Source organism: Heptranchias perlo, chromosome 21, assembly GCF_035084215.1.
Source record: "Heptranchias perlo isolate sHepPer1 chromosome 21, sHepPer1.hap1, whole genome shotgun sequence".
NCBI classification, from domain to species: Eukaryota; Metazoa; Chordata; class Chondrichthyes; order Hexanchiformes; family Hexanchidae; genus Heptranchias; species Heptranchias perlo.
The window spans coordinates 43,658,986-43,681,542 of record NC_090345.1 but is presented as its reverse complement, the minus strand read 5'-3'; the positions used below and the strand labels follow the sequence as shown (position 1 = coordinate 43,681,542).

General features: G+C 41.7%; 1 protein-coding gene across 3 annotated transcripts in view; it reads left to right on the top strand.

The window, feature by feature from the left end:
- Positions 1 to 22,557, top strand: part of ank3b (ankyrin 3b) — a 467,733-nt gene that overhangs the window by 358,691 nt on the left and 86,485 nt on the right. For all 3 annotated transcript variants that reach the window (XM_068002597.1, XM_068002595.1, XM_068002596.1), the window contains 2 exons: positions 3,649 to 3,781; positions 22,223 to 22,316. In XM_068002597.1, the coding sequence (XP_067858698.1) occupies positions 3,649 to 3,781; positions 22,223 to 22,316 (227 nt within the window). The remainder of the gene's footprint in view (positions 1 to 3,648; positions 3,782 to 22,222; positions 22,317 to 22,557) is intronic.

The following is a 22,557-nucleotide window of genomic DNA, read 5'->3' as shown; positions in this document are numbered from 1 at the left end:
GATGGAGAGAAACGGTTACCATTGGCGGAAGGGTCAAGAACCAGAGGACATAGATTTAAGGTGATTGGCAAAAGAACCAAAGATGACAGGAAAAACATTTTTTTACACAGTGAGTGGTGAGGATCTGGAATGCACTGCCCGAGGGGGTGGTGGTGGATGGCCTTCAAAAGGGAACTGGATAAGTACTTGAAAGTTAAAAATTTGCAGGGGGAGTGGGACTAACTGGATTGCTCTTGCATGGAGCCGGCATGGACTCGATGGGCCGAATGGCTCCTTCCATGCTGTAACCTTTCTATGAATCTATGTGATCAGTCATTATGTCCCTTAAACAAGTACCAACAATCTAATCTTGCATATATAATTAGAAGGATTTCAAACCTAACAATGCGAGATTGGGCCATTAAGTTGCCTGACTACCAAGATATAACTGCAAAAAATCTGTAAAGTGCCTAAAACTTAACAGGAGTGTTACTTGACTGATATTTGGGAAAATGACATTTTTGTACACAAGTTGATAGTGCTGGAGGGAGAAATGTTTGCCTACACTTCAGCAACTCTCCACACTTCACAGAGCCTCACTGCATTTGCCCAGCTTGGAAATAATAAGTATTTGCATTACATAGTACCTTTAACAAATAAAATGCCACGGTGCTTACACAAATAGATGACGTTTAGCCAGGAAGGGAGAGGTTAGGGAGGTGAGCAAAAGCTTGGTCAGAGAGAGATGAGTTTTGAGAAGGTTTTTTTTAAAGAGGATAAGATAGGTGGGGAGGTTTAGGGAGGGAATTCCAGAGAGTTGGACCCAGGCAGCTGAAGACACAGCCACCAATGGTGGGATGAGAGAGGGGAGATCCCATCTACCACCCTCCGTCAACTTGAGCTCATCCAAAACGCTGCAGCCCATATCCCAACTCGCACCAAGTCCCATACACTCATCACCTTTGCAGTCTCTGACCTACACTGACTCCTAGTCTGGCACCTTGATTTAAAAATTATCATCCTTGTGTTCAAATCCCTCCATGGCCTCACCCCTCCTTATCTCTGTAACCCCCTCCAGACCCACAACCCTCCGAGATCTCTGAACTTCTCCATTTCTGGCCTCTTGTGCATCTCTGATTTCCTTTGCTCCACCATTGTTGGCCGTGCCTTCAGGCGCCTAGGTCCTAAGCTCTGGAATTCCCTCCCTAAACCTCTCCGCCTCTTTCCCTCTCTCCTCCTTTAAGAGGCTCCTTGATACCTGCCTCTTTGACCCTAAGCTTTTGATCATCTGTCCTAATATCTCTTTATGTGGCTCGGTCTGATTACGCTCCTGTGTAGCGCCTTGGGACGTTTTCGCTACGTTACAGGTGCTATGTAAATGCAAGTTGTTGTTTTTGAAGGCTTGGTTCATAAAAATGGGAGAGAGGGTAATTTTAACTTTTGTTGATAGCGTAAAACAGGCGATATCGAATTGGCCTCCCGTTATACACCTCTGCCAACTCTCCTTTAGAGGGCTATAATGGGCGGTCAATCCAATATTGCCTGTTTTACACTGTCGCCAAAAGTTAAAATGACCCTCAGGGTGTTTGGAACGGGTTGACATCGGGCTGGAGGATATTGCAGAGGTAGGGTGGGGTGAGGCCGTGGTGGAATTTAATGACAAGGGATTTAGCAGAAATGTTGAGAGACTATATAAAGACAGGTTACTGATGAGGGTTAGTGATATGTGTTTGTACATTGTTTGGATTCTTGCAGTATAACTTACCTAGATTTTTTTTAAAATGTCAGCAAAAATACAGCTAGTTGTGTTCAGAGTTGAATTTGTATTTAAATATTTAGAGTGGGCCAACTGCTGAGAATTGGAATTATATTTGGATGATCTGTATCCTTGGGGCTTTATTCCATGAGTTCACCAAAGAGCTGCGGAGCCCTTCAGAGACTCTCGAATTTCTTTCTGTTTTAATTAAATATCAATATGAAACACCCGGGCAGCATCCTTTTGGAAACTATAGGTTCAGTCAGTTGCTGAGTAATAGAGCAAATATTTGCACTGTGACTGGGGCTTTGACCCAGTTCAAAATACACATGCAACAATGTGAGTTGACTTCTCCCCCATGAGCTGAGCCCTCGACCCCCACCACCCCGGGCTGGTAGTTGCCCCTGATTCTGGTGCAGAGGCTCTTTGTAAAGTGGGATGTGATGAGCTGCTCTGGGAATGAGCCACACCTCCCAACTATTCATTTGTAAACTCCTGGCCGCATTCCGTCCTCTTGTGAGTGGGTATATTTATTTTGGGGGGAGGGCAGTGTATTTACAGCAGGGGACTCGGGGAGCCTCCTGACGGTGGGCGGAGGGGGAGCTGCTGCTTTCACGTCACTCAGTCGGTGGGTCGGTCGCTCGCTCGCCCCGGCGCTGGAGGTGCGGCTGGTCGGCTCCGGGAGCGGTCGGGAGTTCCCGGGAAGACCGGAAGAGTTTTGCGTTGGAAGGAGATGGCTTCTCAAACATGTACGGCTCGCTCTCTCTCTCTTAAGGCAGAATCTCCCTGGCAAAGGGCTCTTTTTGTGTGAAATGCAATTGACTTTTAAAAGAATATTTTGCTGCATGTGATTTTTGCAAATACCTGGTTGCTTGAGTCTCTGACTGAGTCTGTAACTCTTCCAGTCTATGTTCCTCTCTCTCTCGGGTCTCCCAGACGGTGGGAGTAGGGGCTAGTTCAAGAAGTTCAGCCACGACGTGGCCCGTCTGGCCAGTGAGTTGATTTCCAGAACGAAATCCGTTTTAAGATGAAACTATCCAGCAGTGTGCAATGAGGAGAAGCCCTCCCCTTTTCTTCTTTTCTTTGTTGCGAGCTTTTTAGAAACGACCACAGTCCGGGACAGAGTTGGGAGCACCGTGAACTTCCAGCAGGTTGAGGCTGTGTCTCACAGGATGGGGGATGGGGTGACCAGGTTGGTTGGGAGGGAAGAGTCAGCTTGTCGTGATTCTGCTAATATTTCGAAGCAGCCTTTATTTGAAGCGGTTTTAAATGTAATCACCCGTCACATGACTCAACAGGGGCAAAGAATTGACCCCCATCTTGGGAAAAAATAGTGTGTTTAGGATTTAACAGGGTCTTTGTGTAGGGTTGCCAACCCTCCAGGATTGTCCTGGAGTCTTCAGGAATTGAAGACTAATTTCCTGGACATTGTTGTAACACCCTGGAGAAAAATCATAGGGGCGTTAAAAAAAATTGTTTGTTTTTTCATTTTCTTTGAACAATTTCGTTTATTAGTTATACAAATATTGGAGATAGGAAAAAGGTTGTTTGACAGTCAATAATCACCCAATTGACTAAGAATGAGTCTGTTCACTTTCCAACTGGCGTGGGAAGGCGGCTCGTCGCGAGGTTGGATGTGTTGGGCGACCGATGGGAGTGTGGGGGCAGGAGGTCATGTGATGAAGCCTCCAGGGATATGTCCAACCAGAGTTGGCAACCCTCAGGGTGTTGGTTTGAGTTATCAGGTGTTGCTATCTAACTCCAGTTAAGTAGAAAACAGTGACCTTTTGGTAATGGTACAAAACATTAGTGGTAGGAAGTCAGTCAGTCCCTGTGGTACAGGGCAGCTGGCTTGAAGTGTCCATGGTACAGGACCACTAGTTTCAAGTTTTTGTGTTTGTGCTTGTTAACAGGTGAAGATGCGATGACTGGCGACACAGATAAGTATCTTGGACCGCAGGATTTGAAAGAGTTGGGAGATGATTCTCTGCCTATGGAAGGAAACATGAGTTACATGGGTTTCAGCCTTGGCGCTCGATCTGCGAGGTAATGTAGTTTACACTGTTTCATTTTATCAAGTTGGCAGGACGACGGTGCTTGAGAACTCCCATTTAATAGTTTTTTAAAAGAGGAAAGTACTAACCTGTGACCTGTTAGCTCTCTAAGTACTGAATTTAGTTTGTAAAAGTACAAAATATTTATACTTTTATGTCTGACAACCTCATCAATCTATCAGGATAAAAACAATATTGTGATTATCATGTTGGATTACATTTGGAAAAATAAGGCTGGCTCGGGGTGGGGGTGGTGCAAAATAGAAATAACTTTTAGGGTTTCAGTTTCCCTGATCACTCTATACTTGACAGACTTGGACAGAATACACAACACAGGAATTAGCTTAAGAAAAACTACAATTAAACTTGATGTTCCCTCTTTTTTTAATTAAAAGCCTTAAATCTACACTCCCCTGTGTGATTTTTTTTAAACTCTCATTTATTTTATGGGCGGTTGTTCACATGGAAAACATTTTAAAAACCCACATTAAAACTGCTAAATATTAATTTTAATATTGAAAAACAAACCCCCTTAATGTTTCTACTGAGTTGCTGCCTTTTAAACGCTGGACCACCCACTGACCATGGTAGACGCCAATTCTTCTTGGTCATAAAGCCTATGATCTGGCCTCAGCCCTACCCTGCTAGTTATCCATGTACACTATAACATTACTTGGATTCGACTCTGTTATCCACTGTTAGTGATTTACATGTATTTTGAATATGTGTATAATTTATTTACCCTAAGGTTAATTTGCATGTTTTCACTGCAGTCCATGTTTATCATTTCTAAAAAAAAAGTAACAAAACACAACGATGAGTTTCCGTAAGCTCACTAATTAAAATGGCACAGCATTTTGTGATGTATTTACAGTGTCTGTAGTAGATGGGAAAAGGTTAATAAAAGGACAACAAACATGCCCGTTTAGGCTGAGTAATCACATCCAATGTCCCGATTGAAATGTTTCAAGCTTGAATACAAAATGTTTACCAAAAAAAACCAGGTCCTCTCAATGTATTTTTAGTGATTATCACTTTAATAAACAGAACAGACCCGCGTCCTATTAAGGAACATAGGAAATGGAGTAGGCCATTCAACCCCTCGAGTCTGTTCCGCCATTCAGTTAGATCACGGCTGATCTGTATCTTAACTCCATCTACCCGGCTTGGTTCCATAACCCTGAATACCCTCGCCTAACAAAAATCTATCAATCTTGGTTTTGAAATTTTCAATTGACCCCCAGCCTCAACAGCTTTTTGGGGGAGAGAGTTCCAGATTCCCACTCCCCTTTGTGTGAAGAAGTGCTTCCTGACATCACTCCTGAACAGCCTAGCTCTAATTTTAAGGATATGCCCCCTTGTTCTGGACTTCTAATAATAAATAAAAACAAGCCATATCTTTCATCTTAATAAAACAAAAAGCCCTGTTAAGTTGACTTCCCACGAGCAGATCAGAGGAACGAAATTGAAGCTTTGGATTCTTTCTCTGTCCTACTTCAATTTTTAAGCCAAGGTCTGAGTTTCTTTTAAAATGTCAGACTGAACATACCTGTGCTTAAAACCAGAAGGGGGCATAATCTGAAGCATCTATTTGGAACCGGAAAAGCGATTTTTGAGCCAACTTTTTGTAGAAATAGATACATTCTAGATTCAAGTCACGGATAAATAACAGTTCATTTCCCGCTGATCTCTAGCTCATGTCGGGTCCCATTCTGTCCTCCTCTCCCCAGGTAACAACTGATAGGATCATAAGTGTGTGCCCTGTGACAGTCTTTTCCTCAACCTGTCTACTTTGAAAACCTCCATGGAGACAAAACAAATCTAATTCTGGCATAGCTAATTACTTTTGATAAATGTGTACACAAAGTGAAATGGCACCCCATGTTTGTCGGTCTGATGTTTTAACACTAGACCTCTCTGAGATGGCTCGGTTCCCCTCTGATCTTCTTTTACACGCATGTCCTGCATGCGTTTACATGTTTAGGATGCTAAATTAACAATTAAGCAGCTGCCAAGGATCTTCCTGCTATGCAAAATGATGTGACGCCTGATCAATTTGTTTTGTTTTCCTGCAGCTTTGAGCTTCTGAAGCTCGTTTAGTTTTGCAAACATTTCTGCACTTTTTTTTGCCGCATGTGTAAATGCTTCTGAGTCAAACTTTTGATGTGCCGAGCGGATTTTGTTTTCGACATGAGATCATCAGCGTGCGTCTAATATTTGACCCAATTAAAACCAGCACCCTCGTGTCTTTTTCCCTTTGCTTTAATGGTCTGTTGTGTAAATGATGCTGTTTCTGACTGAGGGAAGGGTGACTTGCACCAAGTGAAACAACTGCACTGAAACAAGTAAAAGGCCTCATTCTGTCCACTCCCCAAACACGAACGTCAGTTTTGAAAATCCGAGGTTAATGGCGTCCTTTGAAGATAGCAGTTTTAATTTTACACACTGTACTGCGATTGACTCCCCAAGTACTGCCCGTATTACTAAACCTTTAGATTTCTGTAAAATTGTGTTTAAGACGTTGTCAAGTTTCCTGTCAGCAGTACTTTTGAACCGATGCCCTCAACATCTAACAGTGTCAGATCTCACATAGTACCTCAAACCATTTGTGTATATTTTGCTGCACCCTCCCCTACTATGTTTCCCTTAGGGAAAAAAAACAGAGCAATAAATAGAATTATAAATTCACTGATACTCGCAGATCTATTTAGAGCAAACTGCTGCCTCACAATCAAGAAGTAAATTATAAAGTGAACGCTTAATACATTTTTAAAAAAATAAATGATTTGTACGTATGTTGTTGCTTAAGTTAAATTGGCTTGTGTGGTTTTCCACAACATAGAACCTTTGTTATAAAGTGCTACACGGCCAGCAGGGTTTATTCTGGTATCCGACTCCTGACATTCCTGTGTGGATTCTGACTTTCTGATTGGCCCTGTCACCTCCCAAATGTCACTGTGGTAATTTGGCACAGTCAACATGTGGCATCATCTTAACTTCCTGCTCCTTTTACTTGCCTGTTCTCCTCTTGATTATATTGTACCGAGCCTATAAAAGTAGAGACTGAGGAGAAAGACTTACCCCAGGGAAAAAGAAAACTCCTGGGACTGTATGTTTTAGAGTCATTCCAGCCCCATTGAATTGCGCCTATAGTTGCAGCATGACCAAGATCCAGGTTGGCAGGAGATACAGGAACACCACTCTAGAACCAGCAAACAAATCGGTGGTTTATCCACATCAAACTGACGCCAAGGTCCCTTAAATTAAAGCCAAGCTCCCTCAACCTGACCTCCGGTACAACCAGAGTCTCTGCTGGCAATAGTGAAGTGGAAACATTTGACATTTAAAAGCTTTGTTTTTTGTAAAAGTATGTTTTTGTCCTGAAAATAATGTATTTTGTCTTTAAACAAAAGTGCATAAATGAGTGTGAAACTTCTGTATCTAGTGGATTATTGCATATGGTTTAATAGAGACTGTTTCCTTGTAAAACCGACAATCACGAGACTATCTTTCTGACTGACGCCTCTCGAATGAATGCTTCATACCTGTAGAATGCACACGCACTGGCTATGTAGCTCGTTAATGAAATGTTTGCCTTATGTTAAGCATTTAAAAATAACATGAGTTTAAAAAAAAAGTATTCTGTGGGCCATGTAGATTAAAAAGGAAACCATAGATTTTGGACCACAGCACTATTTATTACTTGTTTCTGCTTCTTCTGATTCTTTAATCACTTCTATTTTCTCCTGTTTCCTTTTTTTTCTCCACAATTTGTTTAAAAAGTCCTAAAATCAGGTAAGATAGCATGAAGCTTTTACTTCTTTAGTGGCCATGCCTATATCTGTTCCAGTTGGTAGAGATGTGATGTGTGTTTAGGTTTCTGAGCTGTTCCAGCAGTTAGCAAGACCCCCCCCATACCCAATTAGTCTGGTAGGGTTCAATATCCAAGTCGAGCATTGGCTTGGCCTGTGACTGTTCTCAAAACCGAACTGTTTTTGTTTCTCATGCCATGTTGGAAGAATTGTCTTCTGTAAACTTCCCCAGAAAGTGAGTAAATGTGCTGTATACACACTAGAGGTGGTAGTATTCACTGCTAAAGGCAACTACAGTGTTTATTGACTCAAATTTTCTAATGGGCCATTTTATCCTGCCAGTTGATATGAGGAGTCTCCAGTTTGGCTTTGGGTCTGTGGTAATTTTATGGTTTTGAGTAGTTTCAAATATACTTGAAGCTCATTTTGTAAAACCACTCACTAAATTATGGTGCTCTCTAATCACCACCGTGATTATAAATGTGAGAATTCATTGAAAGATATCCATTGGGTGATGGTCACAGTTTTACGACATCTTGAGGTTTCATTCTTTATACTATGGCTTTGCCAGCAACTTCTTCATTTTAATTAGCAACCTTGGAGTGCTGTGGCCCTAAATATATAGAGAACGACTTCTCCTCTAAACGACACACACGGACTTGCCTCTCCATATCACCTGCTCAAGTAATGAAAGTCCCAAGTGTCCAAACAAGGAAACCAAAATTTCCCATAACATTATTTCTGCGGGTTGGTGCCATTAGCGTGAATTACCCTCAACGGAATGTTAGGTCCGCTAAGTTTATTAAAATTTTGTGAAGAGCCTGCTGCTAAGTTCATAGGTTTTGGATGGTCGTGCCCCTCCCCTTTTGAACCATTCGTGATTGTAACAGTGCTATTTGAGAATAATGTAGCAAATCAAAATTAGTTGAAGTGCGGTGATACAAATGGAGACAATGCTGTGTATAATGGAAAACGTTTCAATCTGGTCTGGCTAACCTTGGCCAAAGATGTCCTGTTAATTCCCGCCATAAAATTTCCAGATACAGATGGTATATTTGGAAGGCTTTTGTAATGGCTTTTGCCCATCACGCCTACTGCAGGCCATGTTTTTGGGACAGCTGGTAGCCACTTGCATGTTACTGTAGAGCTAGTGCTAGAACATTCCTCTGCCTCAGCAACTAAACAGTTAATGCGGGAATTATCGTGGCACTTTGCTCTAATACAAGGACTCAAGATTTTTAAGGCACAAGGCCCATTAGGCCGAACAAGTCTTTTCAATCTCAGTCTCACCAACTTGCCTTCTCGCCATGTTCCTCAATCCTTTCTCTATGGACACATCCTGTTATCTTTTGAACCCACTTGTATGAGTTGCTTAAATGGCCTTCACTAAATGGCCTTGTCAAGTCAATCAAACAAGTTCTGCCTGAATTCTATTATTGCTCCTAACTTCCTAATTTTTAACTTGTGTTTCCTGGTATATGAACCCCTCGCCATAGATCCAGTTTACCTTGATCAATTTGGTCAGTCCCCTTGGTAATCTTAAAAACTACAATTAGGTACTACACGGTCTCCACTTTTCCAAAGAACAGGCCCAACTTGCTTAACCTTTCCTCCTAATGTAGATTCTTGATACCTGGAATTATCAAGGTTGCTTGCCTTTGTCCCCTCTTAAGGGCAATGATTGGAAGAGATTAACTCCACATTTTGCTCATTTTGGGGTTTGGCCTTATGCATCAACTGTAGTATAACTTCTTTCTTTTCATGCAGCCAAACTCCTTTTGCTTGACCTTGTTAGTGCCAAGCACTGGGCTGATCTTTTCATAGATCTCTTTCCTATTAACATAATACAATTGTTCCATTTAACACATGTTCCCATTTTTGGTTCCTTCCTTGATTATTTTACAATTATTCACGTTGAACTGCATCTGCTACCCACTGGCCCAGTTTTCTAAAGGATCGGAATCCTTCTGAATCGGGTTGCAGTGTTTCTCATCATTTGCACTGGCTCCTATTTCCGTATGATCTGAAAACTTTGCTTAATGTATCCTCTTTTGAGGCATTAGTATATATATCTTAATAACAACCCTGGGCATAACTCAACTGCCCTGATTTTGTAGGTGAATTTTAATTCTGCCCCAAACTCCAAGCCTAAAACTTGTGGTGCTTTTACCTTTCTGGAGTTGCCGGAGTTGAGGGATAAACCAAGTTTGAAGTGCTTCTTATCTTATTTTGCCTTACACTTCTCGATCAGAGGGACTAACTCCTTATATGTTGATGTCACGGTGGGTTTTTTGTATCATTGCTCACAGTGAGTCAGAAGATGGGATGGACGGTGAAATAAGTGGATAGTGCGATGGTGGAATAAAAACTCCACGGGGAAAGTGATCCAACCATGGCTAACTAGAGAAGTTAGGATAGTATTAGATTAAAAGAGAGGCTTACAATGTTGCCAAAAAGAGTAGTAAGCCTGAGGATTAGGAGGGTTTGAGAAATCAGTAAAGGATGACCAAGAAATTGATAAAGAGGAAGAAAGTTGAAATTGAGAGTAAACTAGCAAGAAATATAAAAACAGATTGTAAGAGCTTCTACAAGTGTGTAAAAAGGTAGAGATTAGCTAAAGTAAAAGTGGGACCCTTAGGGGCAGAGACAGGAGAAATTATAATGAGGAATAAGGAAATGGCAGAGACGTTAAACAAATATTTTGTATCTATCTTCAAAGTAGAAGATATAAAAAACATACTGGAAATAATGGGGAACCAAGGGTCTAATGAGAGTGAGGGACTTAAAGTAATTAAGATTAGTAAAAAAAAAAGTACTGAAGAAATTAATGGGACTAAAAGCCAACAAATCCCCTGGGCCTGATGGATTACATCCTAGGTGGCTGCAGAGATAGTGGATGCATTGGTTTTGATCTTCCAAAATTTCCTAGATTCTAGAATGGTCCCTATGGATTGGAAGGTAGCAAATATAATCCTGCTATTCAAGAAAGAAAGAAAGGAAGGAGAGAGAAAACAAAGAACTATAGGTCAGTTAGCCTGACATCAGTAGCAAGGAAAATGCTAGAATCTATTGTTAAGGACGTAGTAACAGGGCACTTAGAAAATCATAATATGATTAGGCAGAGTCAACATGGTTTTATGAAAGGGAAATCGTGTTTGACAAACCTATTAGACTTTTTTGAGGGTGTAACTAGCAGGGTAGATAATGGGGAACCAGTGGATGTAGTATATTTGGATTTTCAAAAGGCATTCGATAAGGTGCCACATGAGGTTGTTACACAAGATTAGGGCTCATGGGATTGGGGGTAATATATTAGCATGGATACAGGATTGGTTAACGGACAGAGAATAGGAATAAAAGGGTCATTTTCGGGTTGGCAGGTTGTAACTAGTGGGGTGCCACAAGGATCAGTGCTTGGGCTTCAGCTTTTTACAATATATATCAATGACTTAGATGAGGGGACCGAGTGTAATGTATCCAAGTTTGCTGACGATGCAAAGCTAAGTGGGAAAGTAAGCACAGAGACCACAAAGGGATATAGACAGGTTGGTTGAGTGAGTGGACGAGAAGGTGGCAGATGGAGTATAATGTGGGGAAATGTGAAATTATCCACTTTGGTAGGAAGAATAGAAAAGCAAAATATGCTTTAAAAGGTCAGAGACTGAGGAATGTTGGTAGTCAGAGGGAATTGGGTGTCCTTGTACACAAATCGCAGAAAGTTAACATGGAGGTACAGCAACCAATTAGGAAGGCAAATGGTATGTTGACCTTTATTGCAAGGGAGTTGGAGTATAAGAGTAAGGAGGTCTTTCTGCAATTATATAGGGCTCTGGTGAGACCACACCTGGAGCACTGTACAGTTTTGGTTTCCTTACCTGAGGAAGGATATACTTGCCTTCGAGGGGGTGCAATGAAGGTTCACTGGATTGATTCCTGGGATGAGAGGGTTGTCCTATGAGGAGAGATAGAAGGCCTATATTCTCTGGAGTTTAGAAGAATGAGAGGTTATCTCATTGAAACACATAAGATTTAGAGGGCTTGACAGGGTAAATGCTGAGCAGCTGTTTTCCCTGGCTGGAGAGTCTAGAACTAGGGGTCATAGTCTCAAGATAAGGGGTCGGCAATTTAAAGGAAAAATTTCCTCACTGAGAGCTGTGAATCTCTGGAATTCTCTCCCCCAAAGGGCTGTGGATGCTCAGTCATTGAGTATATTCAAGACTGAGATCGATAGACACTGAGAATCAAGGGCTATGGGCACTGTTCCCTCTAAGCTGCCCGCATGCACAGCTGCGCAGCAGTCTGTTGTGGGCCGCGCACCTAAACGTTACGTCCATGTACCAAACCAGTCCTCCCGGCCCCTCTCATACCGTCCAGTCCCCAGGCCCCTTTCCCACACTGACCAGGGCCCGGACCCCAGGCCCTTCTCCAGCTCTGCCTCCCTGGTCCCTAGTGCTCTAGCCCCAGGCGGGCTGCTCTGCCTCTGGTGCTGGGGAGTGTTCAGAGGTCCGGTCCTGCGGCTCCGACCTCCAACCACTGCATTGTTTACCGCGTTGCTAGGAAATGCAGTCAGCGAGCAGCTGATTGGCTGTGCGGAAACCAGACCAGGAAGTAATATCGAAACCGATGCATTTGTCAGTGGCCAATTGGAGACCGGGCATCACCACCCAATCGGAGACCGGCTGCCCTTACATAAAGGCAGCCAAATCTAATGTGACCTGCAAGATGTACAATTGGAATGCAATAATTTTTAAACACTTCGGAAGATTCAATGGAGGGGGTGAGGGGAGAACTTTCATTAAACTGTTCCCTGTCCCCAAATTCACACTGACTGACTTGACAGCTGTTTTGTATTTCTGACTCAATTTAAAAATCCTGATTGCACATGATTTATTCTGTTTGAATCAGAGTCATTAAGCTGATTCAACAAAAAGCTGATTGGAATTGTTCCCATCAGATAATTTGTAATAAAATTTAACGAGACTGGTTTGCTTAATCCTAGTGCAACTTAAGAAACTCATTTCATAAATTAGATAAATTTATCAGCCAGTGTAACATTAAATTGTTACACTTAACCATTATTTTGTACATTTGTTCTGTTTGTTATTTACCCTGAATAATGTTTTCTAAAAAGATGTTCTATTCAAAGTTGTGATTTTTTTTTTACGGTGGTGCACAAACCCAAATTCATTCCCCACATGGCCGAAAAAAATTAGAGGGAACCTTGGATATGGGGATTGGGCGGGAAAGTGGAGTTAAGAATGGCAGAGCAGGCTCGAGGGGCCGGATGGCCTACTCCTGCTCCTATTTCTTATGGTTTTGATTAGTTCATTGAAAATTTGAGTTAGTCTGAGAAGCATGTTTGTTTTGTGCAGTGGACATATTTGAGATGTGATGTCTGCTATACGTAATTTATTACAAGCGACTGTACCATGGTGTTACTCGTGGCGAATAGAAGGATATGTTGATTTACAACTGGAACATGGGTACATAAAGAACAGGACTGGCAACTAAATATTGCAGGTTATAACATAATCAGAAAGGATAGGGAAGGAAAGGGAGGTGGAGTTGCTGTACTAATTCGAGATAACAATGGCAATTGAAGAAAGGGACTTAACTAACAGAGGACTAGAAACAGAATTCATATGGATTGAAATAAAAGATGAGGGATGTAAGCAAATATGTGAAATGAGTAAAGGACATAGAATAATAACCATGGGAGATTTTAACTACCCCCAAATAAACTGGCTAGCAGTAGGTAATGGGGTACAGAGAATGGAGTTTTTACAATATGTGCTGGATTCCTTTCTTACCCAGTATGTAAAATGCCCAACAAGAGAGGATGCACTGCTGGATCTATTAATGGGAAATGAACCAGAACAGATAAGTGAGCATAGGGGAACATCTAGGCAATAGCGATCACAAGATAATAAGGTTTAAGATAAAGATTGAGAAGGACATAAGTAGGAAAAGACCAAAGTAATAAATGGGAACAAAGCTGATTTTGAAGTGATGAGAATGGAACTAGGGAAAATAAACTGGAAAAAGAAATAGAACAGCAGTTGGAAACATTTAAAACAGTGATCAATAGAGTCCAGGAGAAAGAGATCCCAATAAAAAGCAAGAACAAACAAGCCAGTAATGACACACCATGGATGAATAAAGAAATAAGGGCAAAATGGAAACTAAAGAAAAAAGGCATACACTAAGTACATAGAAACAAAGTAGAGGATGACAAAAGGGAATATGCAAAGATTGGGAAAGAAGTTTTAAAAAAATACAATTAGGAAGGCAAAAAGCAACTACGAAATTAAATTATCAAGGAATATAAAAGTAATGGTAAAGTATTCTACATAAAGGAGTCTAACCACCTCCCCTTGACATTCAACGGCATTACCATCGCCGAATCCCCCACCATCAACATCCTGGGGGTCACCATTGACCAGAAACTTATCTGGACCAGCCATATAAATACTGTGGCTACGAGAGCAGGTCAGAGGCTGGGTATTCTGCGGCGAGTGACTCACCTCCTGACTCCCCAAAGCCTTTCCACCATCTACAAGGCACAAGTCAGGAGTGTGATGGAATACTCTCCACTTGCCTGGATGAGTGTAGCTCCAACAACACTCAAGAAGCTTGACACCATCCAAGATAAAGCAGCTCGCTTGATTGGCACCCCATCCACCACCCTAAACATTCACTTCCTTCACCACCGGCGCACTGTGGCTGCAGTGTGCACCATCCACAGGATGCACTGCAGCAACTCGCCAAGGCTTCTTCGACAGCACCTCCGAAACCCACGACCTCTACCACCTAGAAGGACAAGGGCAGCAGGCGCATGGGAACAACACCACCTGCACGTTCCCCTCCAAGTCACACACCATCCCGACTTGGAAATATATCGCCGTTCCTTCATTGTCGCTGGGTCAAAATCCTGGAACTCCCTTCCTAACAGCACTGTGGGAGAACCGTCACCACACGGACTGCAGCGGTTCAAGAAGGCGGCTCACCACCACCTTCTCAAGGGCAATTAGGGATGGGCAATAAATGCCGGCCTTGCCAGCGACGCCCACATCCCGTGAACGAATAAAAAAAAATTAAAAAAATATAAATAACAAAAGAAAAATCAGGATAGGGATAGGGCCACTCACAGATACACACAATAAACTCACAGGTAATGACAGTGAAATGGCAGAAATATTAAATAATTACTTTGCCTCAGTATTTACCAGGGCGACTAACTTGGTGGGCATGACATTGGAAGAAATCAAAAAAGATATAAAGACATTTAAGATAGAAACGGGGAAGATAATTGATAAACTGATCAGACCGAGTGAGGATGAAATGCCTGGTCCGGATGGATTGCATCTATGCATAGTAAAAGAAGTTAGGGAAGAGATCGCAGAGGCTATATATAAATTCATTAGAAAAGGGAATAGTGCCAGAGGACTGGCAGACAGCTAATGTGATTCCTATATCTAAAAAGGAGACAGAACGAGTCCAGGGAACTATAGACCAATTAGTTTAACTTCAGTGGTAGGAAAGACAATGGAATCCTTACTCAAAGATGTAATAGAAAAACATCTAGAAACCGAAAATATAATAAAGAATCAGCACGGATTTCAAAAGGGAAGGTCATGCTTGACCAACTTTATTTAATTCTTTGAAGAAGTAACAGAAAGGGTAGTCGAGGGTAATGCAGTAGATGTAGTATATTTGGATTTTCAAAAGGCCTTTGATAAGGTAACACATAGTGGACTCATGACTAAGGTCAGAGCGTATGGAGTTAGGGGACAAGTAGTAGAATGGCTAGCAAGCTGGCTACAAATCAGAAAACAGAGAGTAGGGGTTGAAGGTAGTTACTCAGACTGGCAAAAGATGGGAAGTGGTGTTCCATAAGGATCGGTGCTGGGACCACTGTTCACTATTTGCCTAAACAATTTGGACTTGGGAATCGAAAGTACAATTTCAAGATTTGTGGACGACACCAAATGGGGGGGTATAGTTAATACTGAGGGGGACTGCAGCAAAATAAACTTGCAGAATGGGCGTGGAATTGGCAAATGAATTTCAATAGAGATAAGTGTGAGGTGGTACATTTTGGTAGGAAGACTAAGGGGGCCACATACTCTTTGGAAAATAGGAGTCTAAATGGGGTAGAGGAGCGGAGGGATCTGGGGGTACAGATACACAAATCACTAAAAGTAGCGACATAGTTTAATAAGACCATAAAAAAGCAAACAAAGCACTGGGGTTGATTTCTAGAAGGGTAGAATTGAAAAGCAGGGAAGTTATGTTAAATTTGTATAGAACTGTGGTTAGAGCACACTTGGAGTATTGTGAACAATTCTGCTCTCCATATTATAAAAAGGATATCGAGGCAATGGAGAAGATGCAAAAAAGATTTACTAGGATGATACCAGAACTGAGAGGTTATACTTATCAGGAAAGATTGAACAGGCTGGGACTCTTCTTTAGAAAAGAGAAGACTGAGGGGTGGCCTGGTTGAGGTCTTCAAGATTATGAAAGGGTTTGATAGGGTAGATATAGAGTCGACGTTTCCATTTGCGGAGAGACCAGAACTAATAAATATAAAATAATCACTAATAAATCCAGTAGGATAATTCAGAGGGAACTTCTTTACTCATAGAGTGTTTAGAATGTGGAACTCGGTACACAAGGAGTAATTGAGGTGGCTAGCATAGATGCATTTAGGGGGAAGCTAGATAAACACATGAGGGAGAAAGGAATAGAAGGATATGCTGATAGGGTTAGATGAAGTAGGGAGGGAGGAGGCACGTGTGGAGTATAAACACCGGCATGGACTTGTTGGGCTGAATGGCCTGTTTCTGTCCTGTACATTCTATGCGATAACTGCCAGAGTGTAATATCATCGATCATCTATTGGTTGACTGTCATGATGTCACTCATGGATTTTTTTTTAAAACTCTCTTCTTGCAGCTGTCTTTCCCACTCTTGAATTATTTTTGCGTCATCTTCTCTGTCTTTGTTTTTCACTCTATATACGACTTTACGTGTTGTGGTATCTGCCACTCTGACTCTTATTGTTTCAGTCTTACTCTCTGTAAGTCTGTCCTTACTATCTTCTCCATCATATGTAAAGAGATAAATGGCCAAATCATTTTTTTAGGTGTTGGTTGAGGGGTAAATATTGGCCAGACTCCTCTGCTCCTCTTCAAATGGTGCCATGGGATCTTTTACATCCATCTGAGAGGGCAGACGGGGCCTCGATTTAACATCTCATCCGAAAGACAGCACCTCCGACAGTGCAGCACTCCCTCAATACTGTACTGGCGTGCCAGCCTAGATTATGTGCTCAATTCTCTGGAGTGGGACTTGAACTCGCAACCCTCTGACTCAGAGATGAGAATGCTACCACTGAGCCACGGCTGAAACTAAAAAAAATACATATACAGAAAGAGAAAGAAACCGAGTGATTCCTGCTGGTTTTTTCTGAACCCCGAGATAACCAGGAAAGGTTTTTGAGATAGTACAGAAATGAACCAATTGGCTGCCAATCTACAGAAACTTACAGTAACAACAATAATTAACTTCCACTTGTCATCAAGATCTATTTAGACTAGTTTCCTATAAGAGTGGCCTTACATTTGCAGGCCACGTTAGCAGATAAACATTACAACCGTGCTTTAGATCCCAAATTACTCATAAGCAATGCCATGGGAGATTGGTTAGTACATATAAAAAGCCTTGCATCAGGCATGTGTCCATCACACCTCAGAGTCACAGTTGGATCTGAGGGAGTCCTGCACTGTCGGAGGTGTCGTCATTTGATGATCTGGTCATTTGTTTCATTGCTGTTTGTGGGAGCTTGCTGTGCACGAATTGGCTGCCACGTGTCCTACACTATAACAGTGGCTACACATCAAAAGTACTCGATGCTTGTGAAGCACTTTGCGACGTCCTGTGAAAGGCACTAATATAAATTCAAGTCTTTTTTTAAAGATTGTTCAGTTGCGAATTGTTGATCTTTCATGGAGAGAGTGTGGCATCTAGAGTGCGATAAAGGCTTTCAAAACATTTAAACGGATAGATATAATTTATGGCTTAAGCCATGTAGCTACAAATTATAATATGGTATTTGTCCCTCTGAGTGAGAAGTGTGGGGAAAAAACAAATGAAGCACAGATGGAAACTTCCTTTACTTGGATTAGTGAAAACCATAACAAATCTCTACAATAATTAGAAACATACATTACAAAAATGAAAATATTAGATTGTTTAAATATTTGTGGCTCAATGCTTAGTAAAATAAAATGAAAATCCCGGATGTTTGGGACATGTGCTCCTGATTTTCGAGTTGGTAGATTGAGAGGTATGCTCCTGGGGAATCCTGCCGATAACTCCTTTCCTATTTGACGTTCCCATTTATAGGTGCCCTCTGTTTCTTATTGTTAAGCCTATTCTCTATCTGGCACCATAATTTACCTCCCATTCTGTGACTTCTTAGCCTTTCCAATGTGGAACCTTATCAAAAGCATTCTGAAAATCCCAAGTGTATCACATTGACTGCATTTCCCTTGTCCATAATACACTACAGCAAGTTAGTTGAGCATGACCTCTGCTTCCTGAGTCTGTACTGGCTGACTTGACAGGCTGTGCTTTACCAAATATTTACCCACAGGATCCCTTAGAATTGTTTCAAACATTTTTCCTTAGGAACATACGAAAATGACTGGCAAGAAAAGACCAGCTGGTCCATCAAGCCTGCCCCATACCACGATGGCTGGAGCATCATACCTAAACACTCTTTGCACCGTGCCCAGTACCCCTCCCCCCCGACCCCCGCTCCCGACCACGTAATCTCCTGGGAGAGGGGAAAAAACAGGTCCAATAAGGCAAAAAAAAATCTGGAAAATCCTACTCCGGCCCCCTCAGGTGACCAAAACCAGTCCAGGAGATCACATGCACCATTTGTATGTTAACTGTTAATCCACAATTACAACAGAGGGTAAACTTCTCAGTCGAGAGTTTCCGGGTATGGCTGTTGTTCATTTTTAGTTAATGCAGTATGTGAGATCCCTTTCCAATCACAGGAATCACTCCCGGGTTTAGCAAGCTTAAAATGGTGTCAGTCAAAACTTGACCAATTTCAGATCCCAACTGCTTTAAACATGGCGTCCAAACCAGGTACTTTGTCTATTTTAAGAGCGTGTTGCTTTTTAATAACCGTCCATATCTGTCATTATCTAGAGACTGCTGAGTACCTTCTCTGCCATTCCTGAAAACCTATTCTCTGATTTGGACAATTGTTCCCTTTTCCTGAGCAGAGATAGATGTGACGAAACTATACTAACTCTATTACTTCTTTGCCCCTCATGTCCCAATGTATTCACTCTTTGTTCACTACCTATAGACATTAGAAAAACTGTTTATTTTTACTTGAAATGTTCTCAACAATCTTACTTCCAGCGTCTCTCTTATTTTTACAAACTTTTACATCTCTACACAGTCTCCCAAGCTATCAGATTCCTTGTATTTTTTTTCCGGCCAATTTTTTTTTAAGCTCCTTGCCTCATGTTCAGGAGGGTCTATAGCAGCATGAAATAATTAAATTCTCTTCTTTTTCTATCCACTCTCCCCACCTAGACTGTCTGTGCTGTGTCATTCAGCACACAAGCTAATTAAAATGAACTGAAGTATCTTCTTTTTAAAAAAAAATCGCAGTACTTATTTTCTGAGGTCGACACAGGGAGCATTGAAAAAATATCAATTGGCCGTTTGCAACAAGAAAACGTTCCTAGTAATTTTATTTGAATAATCCTATTGATCTAAAACATGTGTAGAATCATTTAATGGCAAAGGTTTGTGATTTGAATGTCCTACATCACTTAACGTGATCCAGATTTTGCCGAGTGTTGTTGCGTTTTCAATGTTTGTGGAGAACTTTGTGAATGGAAATATCCATGCTTTGTAACAAACTGCGGAGACCTACATGATCAGCCCTGCTGCTTTCAGTCCCTTGCTGGCAATGATGTTAACCCTTAAAGCACTGGTGTAATATTTGGTGCTAACGATACTTAGTCCTCTATGATTTGCTGTCGCTTTTGCGTCGCAGTCGGTGGGCTAGTTTTTAAGACTGCGATTGTATGTATCTTCCAGGGGCACCGTCTTGATTCAGAAGGGCAAGTGAGCACTTTTGGGCCCTGTTTTTGCCTTCACATCATTTGAGTTATAAAGATTCGGTGGTTTATTTTAATTATGTTTGGTTTCATTTGAAAATTTACAGGCTTTGCAGTGTTAGCATAACCCTGACAGATACCATCAGGATATTTACTTGCAGACTCAGAATATTATGTGCAGTGAGCGCATTCCTTAGCTGTGTAAAAATGTTAATTGACAGACAATGTTAGGGCTGTGAAGAAGTTTTTAAAACCGCATTTTGTTCAATGCCCATATTTTACACTGGACTATGTAGTATTGGGAAAATGTGCTTTGCAGTTGGCAGCACTGCTTTAAGATATCTTCCCATGTCTTGCCTTAAAACAGCTGGAACTTACTGTCATCCCAGCAAAGAAATGTATTCAAAATGGCTCGTTTATGTGCTGCTGCTTGAAACTGTAGCAACACTTGGGGCTCGATTGTGTCAGGCCGTGGCTCAGTGGTAGCACACTCACCTCTGAAGGTTGTGGGTTCAAGTCCCGCTCCAGAGGCTTGAGCACAAAATTTAGGTCAACACTCCAGCGCAGTACTGAGGGAATGCTCCGTCTGCCCCCTCATGTAAAAGATCCCATGGCACTATATCGAAGAAGAGCAGGGAACTTCTCCCCGGTATCCTGGCCAATATTTATTCCTCAACCAGCATCACTAAAACAGATGATCTGGTCATTATCATATTGCTGTCTGTGGGATCTTGCTGTGCGCAAATTGGCTGCAGCGTTCCCTACATTACAACAGTGACTACATTTCAGAAGTACTTCATTGGCTGTAAAGCGCTTTGGGACATCCTGAGGTTGTGAAAGGTGCTGCATAAATGCAAGTCTTTCTTTTCGATTCCCTTTTGCCCACACAAGGATGGAAACACGTGGAGTTTCTGTGCGATTCATTGCAGTGGAGCAAAGTTTGAACACCACGTGCAGAAAACAAAATAAGAAACAAGTTGTATCTGCGTTCAACTGTGGGTGTGTGTGTTTGTATGCGCACTGACCAGGATTGGACTGCTCAAGTAGAACCAGCTGCCAGCACCAGACTATAGGCAGCTGCCGAGGCAGCTTTTACCCAAGGATTCCAGACAGGGTCATTTTCTTCCGAAAGCTTAACCTTAAGTTCATCAGTGTAGTTTTTTTAATATAAAACTAACTAACTAATTTTTTTTAAAAGTTGTGTCGCTCTTCACCAGAGACTGCCCACTATTTTTATAATTTTTAACCTTTGGCCATTTCTGGGAATCCCTCTCCATTTTGAAAGGCCGATAATTAAAAAGTTTTCAAATTGAAACCCAAAGTAAGGTTTTAGGCGAGGGAAGAAAAAATGCAATTATTGATATTTTGCAGGTAACAACTCTTTTTCAAATCGTCCCGGGGGGGGGGTACAGGTTGTGAAACGGCCCTGGGTCAATCTGATCACTCAATGACAGCCTTTTCAATCCTGACTGAGGAGTAACAGTTGTGCCTACGTTAGCTGAGACTCCTGAGATAGATTTGTTTTTTCCCCTATCTCTAAACCTCTCCTACTCTCTACCTCTCTCTTTTCCTTTAAGATGTTCCTTAAAACCTACCTCTTTGACCTAGCATTAGGTCACCTGTCCTGATATCTCCTTATTTGGCTCGGTGTCACAATTTGTTTGATAACGCTGCTTTGAAGCGCCTTGGGATATTTTACTGCGTTCAAGGCGCTGTATGAATGCAAGTTGCTGTTACTGCATGGTTAATACACAAGCTGGTTGCAATGCAGTTAGCCTCACAGATTTAACCTTCACAAGAGCCAGGTGTGGTATGTTCCTAGTAAACAAATCCCTAATTTCAAATTATCCAACAAGTTGATTTTTGCAGTTAATGTTTTTTCATTTGTTCAAATTCACATTGAGCCTCTTTTTAATACAAAAATGCCACGTGGTATTAAAATGTTTTTTGCTTGAAGAAAGTGCAGTGGTCCATTGTGCAAGGCAGAACCTGGACTAACAAATAACTGACTGGTTCAAGAGTCGAGCTCTCTGCTGTTGAAAGGGTTAATGAGGTACACACTTGCCTAAAATTTCAGTCAGGATTTAGATGGGAGTCCCTGTTGCAGCCAATTTTAAACCTTATTTGGAATGGTAATCACGCAGTGTAAAATCTGGGGGGTGGCACACAGCTTTTGTTCAACGTCAGTCTTAGTCCCTCCTTTTTGGTAATTTCAACCTTTTGTTTGAGTTCATCAAAACAAAGACTTTTGCCTTTTGATCTGCTTCAAAGTGATCTCTCTGCAAAAAAGGTTTTTTTTTTGTTGCTCTAGTTTTGTTGTTTTCTTTTGGGTGCTGTTGGTGGGTTTCCTTTCATGAGCCCCCCACCCCCCTGGAAGCTGCATGCATTAATTAGTTTTTTTTTCTCCCCTCTGCCCGTCTGATTATCATCTACCCCTTGATTGGTAACTTGTAAACACATCAGCCTCCGCTCCTTCAGTTCGGATAGGTCATACTCGCTGAACAGAAGTCCGTATGCAAGGGATAGCATCATGATTGAAGAGCTGACAAAGGAGTCGGTAAGTGTAGATCTAAATACTAGATGCCTATGAAATTGTATCTTATCGCACGCTTTAAAGTACGACTTCAAATGGCGCTGGCTGTGCTTTCGATGTAGTGTGTGTGTGTACGGGGCCAAACGATAGCTTCTCTTTCACATTACACAGCTAGCTAGCTGTTGTGCGCTGCCTTGCCAGTTGAGATTGCCACAGACTGAGAGAACTACCGTTTGCATTTGACATCCATTAAGGGAGGCAATTG